The sequence below is a fragment of the Lagenorhynchus albirostris genome, chromosome 12 (genome assembly GCF_949774975.1).
Source record: "Lagenorhynchus albirostris chromosome 12, mLagAlb1.1, whole genome shotgun sequence".
Lineage (NCBI taxonomy): Eukaryota > Metazoa > Chordata > Mammalia > Artiodactyla > Delphinidae > Lagenorhynchus > Lagenorhynchus albirostris.
In genome coordinates, this window is record NC_083106.1 from 49,656,867 (window position 1) to 49,662,866 (window position 6,000).

Genomic DNA, 6,000 nt, shown 5'->3' on the forward strand with positions numbered 1-6,000 from the left:
CAAAACACATTCACCCATAAAGCAAAAATTACAATAGAGGTTAGGTTCCCAGAGATGGTATGCAGAAACCCAGTTAAAGTTCCTACTATAACGAAACAATAAATAATAGTTGTGTTTGAACCTAGCTTGCTTTTATAGCACTGTTTTACTGAGCCCCAGTGTTAAAGTGAGGCGATTTCTGCCCTGATATGCACCAGGCCTGAGTGACAAGAGAAATGTCCTCACAGCATCTCAGGCATTATGTGTGTGGGGGTGAAGGGAAAGAGGATGAGAAAGAGTGAAAGATTTGCTTAAATTAGGACTTATAGGGAAAGCAGATTTTTTGTTTTCTTTTTAATTTGGGTGAGTTTTTACAGATACCATAGAAAATAAACCATGATTACAATAACCTAATTCCCTTTAAAATATGAACTGAATGTCATTTGAAGCAATGAGAATTTTTAAAGGTTTCAAATTTAAAGCTTAAAGAGGATTCACATAAATAAATCTTATTCCAAAATTACTTAGCACCCATCTCTTAGAATAAATAAAGTTCCTGGGGTAAGGAGTAGAATTATTGTTGGTAGACCCAGTTTGTTTAGCTCCATAATCATTAACTTTGAAATACAGAGTAAAACTTCCCAGTACAATTCTGTATATACTGAGTCCATGGAAACTTAGGGACCTTGTTATCCTCCAGGATACCAGGGTCCTTCTCTGTTTTCACTTTGGCAGGAGGCACTGTGCTAAGTGCTTTGCAAGTATATCTCAGGAGTAACAATTGCTGTATCTTCTAGTTCCAGAATAAAAGTTGAGAATCGTCAATTAGCAAACATTTATCTATTCTGTGCTGTAGTTTTGTAAGACCGCTTCCAATCCGTCAGTAGAAACATACTGTAGTTTAAATGTTTTTCTTAAACAGTCTGGTATATATTTCATTTAGATAGGTAAATATATAATTCAGATGAGTTGGTGTTCCTAACTTTCCCAATTATTGTGCAGGGGCTATTATAACTCTTCTACCAGAATCATGAAAATATTTGAGAACTATGATTTTTTTTCTTTGCTCAAGGAACTAACATATTGTTTAAGGAGACAGAATTAGGCACAAGGAAGAATTATAGAATATTTTACTCAATAGTGAAGTTGTATCATGAAATATAAAAGATTACAATTGAAGGGATCATGTGGACTGGAAAATTTTATGGAGGGAGATTAGGATTTGAGAGATTTGAATGGTTTAAAAGCATGGGCATTGTAAGCAGAGGAGACTGTAGGCAATAACTGAGCATAGGTTGAGGGAAGGGATCATAAACTGACTGGGCTGCTAAGACCTTCAAGCAAAGGATAAGTGGGAAGTTAGTTTAAAATTGATCAGATTTGTAGGTGATGATCAGATTTGTAGGTTTTGACCATAGTGATGGCATAATATCAAAGAGGTGTTTTAGGAAAATAAATATGGTAGTAACATTGAAGTGGGAGGTTATTAAGTTTTGCTTGAGATGGAAAGAAAGGAAGCAGGGAGACTTTAATTTGGGAAAACTAATTAGGAGACACAATTAATAGGGCTGAGAATCAGAGGTGGGTAAGAGGAAAAAGAATGAATGATGGATACCTTGAATTAAAAATTTACAAAGTTTGAGGACCATTTGAATGCCTGCAGCAATAGAAAAGGAGAGTGGCCTCCCAAGATGGGTCATCTCTGGAGGCTGACGGGGGAAACAGTGAGAGAAAGCTGAATATGGGTGACCTGTGTGTAAGGGGAAGAGATTCCACTGGTTTTTAAACTCGCTGAGTTCAAAATGTAACTTTTGCATGTTGCAGTATAGAAATTGAAAACATCAAACTGGAATGCAAGTGAAACTGAGAGCTAGGGATGTACTAGAAAGGCAGTGGATTTCAGCTGCCAGTAATTTCACTGCACCGAAGAGCGACAGACATAGAACTATAGTTGGCCACGTTTTAATTATTCACATTTGTTCTGTTCTCTGTATTTAGGACTATTGTTGGGAAGACCATGGTTATTCTTTGGTAAATCGTCTTTATCCAGATGTAGGACAGTTGATCGATGAAAAATTTCACATTGCTTACAATCTTACTTACAATACAATGGCAATGCACAAAGATGTTGATACCTCAATGCTAAGACGGGCTATTTGGAACTATATTCACTGCATGTTTGGAATAAGGTTAGTCTGTTTTCTTATGTTTATGAAGAGGTATTTTCCTTTAGCCTAAATTATTCAGGTGCTTGGAACACATATGCACACAGACCTACGTTAACATACTCAAAACCATCCCCTCCCCAATAGCTTATTTTTATGCATTTTGTGCTTCAAAAACTTGATTTTTTGCAGCTTGGTGTGTTTTCTCTTGCCTAGCTAAGCAGGAGGGAGAGTTAGGAATGCTGACAAGGGTTAAATAACAGATGCCTCCAGGGAAGAGGAGAGCAAGCAAGCTGGCCCAAGAGCATAGAGGAAGAGGCAAAGTTTGTCTCTGAACATTTATGGTATCTTTTCCCTTTGTATCATCTTTTATCTCCTGACACACTCGTACTTCTACCTTCATGGAACTTAGAACTCTTACAGTACCCTTCTAAAGAGTACCTACTCCCATGATATTTCATCAAAATACAAAACTTTCATATCCTGTTAGGTATTCAGCCACATTTAAACACAGCCATCATAAACCACCTTCTAACATACACAAACAACCATGCTGTGGTACTTTCTGATTATTTTAGCTGTAAAGTCACACTTTCTCTTGCTTCTTCACTTTATCAGTAGCCAGGCTATGACTTTAGACTCCTGAATGGTTATACAGGACCCGCTTTCTTCCTTTTCTACTAAAAACCAATTAGGAGACTTCAGTTCTAGGCACTATCTGCCAGTGCGGCAGAGGAGACATTGGTGCCTACGACCATCTTGGCTTAGCCTTTCCCAAGTGTAGACACTGTGAAGCCATCTAGAGACTGATTCTTTCCTCTCAGACACCTCTCCCCCTTTTTTCTCATCTGACCCCAAGAACTCCTGGAAACATAAGAAAAAAAATTTATTTACACAAATAGATTATAATTGATATATCATGTAATAGTATCAATAAGTATTATTGTCTGATTAATTTGTTAATTTCTTAATATCAGCAATACTCAAACTTTGTTTCCAGAATTTGTTCCTCAGTGTGGTTGCTTATTCATGATTGTAAATATACTTGTTGCTTGGGCACTGGCAATTTTTTTGTTCATCTGACTTCTGTTTCTTACCCCTTTATACTCATTCATCCACCCCCAATGAAACGTAAAAATTGTAAAGCTGTCATTTTGGGGGATAGCTACCTACACAAAGAGGGGGAAAGAATACAGCATTTACTATTGATGTCTGTACTTCCATAAGAATAAAACAGACTATACATAAAATTCTCACATTATCTTTTAACAGATATGATGACTATGACTATGGTGAAATTAACCAGCTATTGGATCGTAGCTTTAAAGTTTATATCAAAACTGTTGTTTGCACTCCTGAAAAGGTTACCAAAAGAATGTATGATAGCTTCTGGAGGCAGTTCAAGCACTCTGAGAAGGTAAGTACCTATTGTGTTTACTCTAACTTAGCAGTGATCCTTATTCTCCTTCACCTAATCTAATGGGTCTCAAACCCCTTCCATCACTTCTACCAACCCAGATAAGAACATTCCAGATCAGCTGTCTCACATACCCCTTGGAAGGGAGAACCTCATTATGGTTTAAAGTAAAAGAATAAAGACAGGGAGAACCGGTGTGCTGGCCTCTCCTCAGAGTGCTGGCATCACTGTAACTGCTTAAGAGAAAGAAGAGAGTGTTTGTGAATGATGATTTGGCAGGGAAGTTGTTATTCTAACAAACCTTCAAGAAGAGATGTGATCGAATATAAATACAAGCTCAAAACATCTATCCAAAGATCAGACAGCTTTTGTTTTGAGAAACTGATGTTATTCAGTGGCACACAGAAAACATTTCTGGTGTTTATTAGATGCACTGAAACTGACTGTGAATGCTTATAACCCTATCTCTTTTTTTTTTGCATCTTTATTGGAGTATAATTGCTTTACAGTGTTGTGTTAGTTTCTGCTGTATAAGAAAGTGAATCAGTTATATGTATACATATATCCTATCTTAAATGATAATGTGTCTTATATTCAGGTTCACGTTAATCTGCTTCTTATAGAAGCTAGGATGCAAGCAGAACTCCTTTATGCTCTGAGAGCCATCACTCGCTATATGACCTGATGCCTTTCCTCCATTAAAGAAGATGAACGATCAGCAGATATTGTCCTACAAGGGGAAGGTACTAAGCCCCAGGACCAATGGTAGATATTGTGCCATGATTCCTTTAGTTTCTGCTATTTTACTGTGGAAATGCCACTGCTGGCACAAGCAGTGAGTGCTTGGCAGCTTCAAGTTTAGAGCTGTGAAGAAGGGCTGCTGTTCACAGTATTTTGCTTTTTGACAGTACAAGATGCTGTATAACTTTTAATACAGCAAATAGTAACTCTCAAAATCCTGTTGCTTTTATGTTAAAAAATAACAAGAATTGGAGCATGCAAAGAATGGGACTTTGATAATGATGTAAGCTTTTATATTGATACATAAAGGATTTTAGATATTGGTGCTGCTATTCCTGCTGGTGGAATGAATAGAGTGGCTGTTCCAGTTAAGCTATTAGTAATAAAGTGAACACTGCTACTATCTGAGCCTACATACATAATTTTTGTGGTTTCAAATTAAACTTGCATATGTGTTAATTTTTTTTGCACCTAAAATTACTCACAGCTCGGCAAAGACCATTATGATGGTAACAGCTCATTTCTTTCATACAGTTTTTTAATTCAGTTATTGGATGATACTAAATTACAGTGGCATTCTTAAAGATTTTCTTCAAAAAGCAATCTTAAATGAAAGTGTGTAAATTATAAGAAAAGCTGGCTACCTTTTGATATGCTGTTTCCCAAGATTCTCTGACACTGGAGGGCAGCTGTCTTGTACAGTATTTTTGTTTCCAGCACCAAAGTTATGGGAAATATTGCTGTAGACTGCTGCGCAGTCCCAGGTGCATTCTGCCCCTCTGCTCCTGCCCACCTCATGGTCCCCACTTCAGAGGTTGTACAGCTCCTTAAATAATAAAGCTGGAAAATATATTTAGTCAGGTTATCAAATTTGATTTACAAAAATGCTAGCTTTGTTTGAAATGCAAACAGGCTTGAAAAAAATGTATTAAGTACTTTGTATTCTGGAGGCGTGAACTGCTTCTGAAGTCTGTCAGTATTATTGGTATTTTTCAATAAAGAATAATTTTTCTGCAATTTTTTTGCTGTCTCAGTCTCTTAAAAAGTCATGACTTCACAATCGGTAGCTATGCTGTTTCTTTTGACTTTTTCATTAGCCATCACACTTAAATAATTCTGTAATCAGATGAGAGACTTAAATGGCAAACTCTTGAAGTCACTTTGAAAGATATAAAGAAAAGTTTTATCTCGGAAATAACTGGTACAGCCCCATGCCTTGTCCATTTTGAACTGAGGTGGACTGAGATGTTTTAGAAGTCAAATAGAATTATTAAAAATTATTAGAAACAAAGGCTAATTAGGGAGCCACTACAGAACAAAAAATGACACTGTCAAACAATTAGAAATAGCTCTAAATTTAATCAAAGCTGTTGTAATAACTCTCTTACTCATCAAAACATTTACTGAGCTCCATTTAGCGCCTATAAATTTATAGTGTGGGATGGGAGGCACAGTTTTGAATGGAGGGGATGTACTTACCTTCATGGCTGTTGAGAAGATTGAGAAGATAAGACTATCACCTTAGATAAAAATTATCTTCAGTATATTTAAAGATATACATAAGCCCATTTCTAGTCAGCTTACAATAATATACAAATGGTCTTACCCATTGAATTTGCATCATACCTCTGCCCTTTTCTGTCTGCTGCTGGGTTTTTTCATCATAGCAATACAGGATGAATCCAACAAAGTTGCACT

At 36.6% G+C, this 6,000-nt stretch overlaps 1 protein-coding gene across 3 annotated transcripts in view; it reads left to right on the forward strand.

Moving 5' to 3' along the window:
• The window catches only part of SESN1 (sestrin 1), a 107,364-nt gene extending 102,045 nt beyond the window's left edge, over positions 1-5,319 (forward strand). For 2 of the 3 annotated variants that reach the window (XM_060167400.1, XM_060167401.1), the window contains exons 8-10: positions 1,978-2,168; positions 3,417-3,561; positions 4,160-5,319. In XM_060167400.1, the coding sequence (XP_060023383.1) occupies positions 1,978-2,168; positions 3,417-3,561; positions 4,160-4,246 (423 nt within the window). In that variant the 3' untranslated portion in view covers positions 4,247-5,319. Of the gene's footprint in view, positions 1-1,977; positions 2,169-2,360; positions 2,489-3,416; positions 3,562-4,159 lie in introns of those variants that run through there. The other variant, XR_009543759.1, reaches the window with a different exon arrangement.
• The last annotated feature ends 681 nt before the right edge of the window (positions 5,320-6,000 follow it).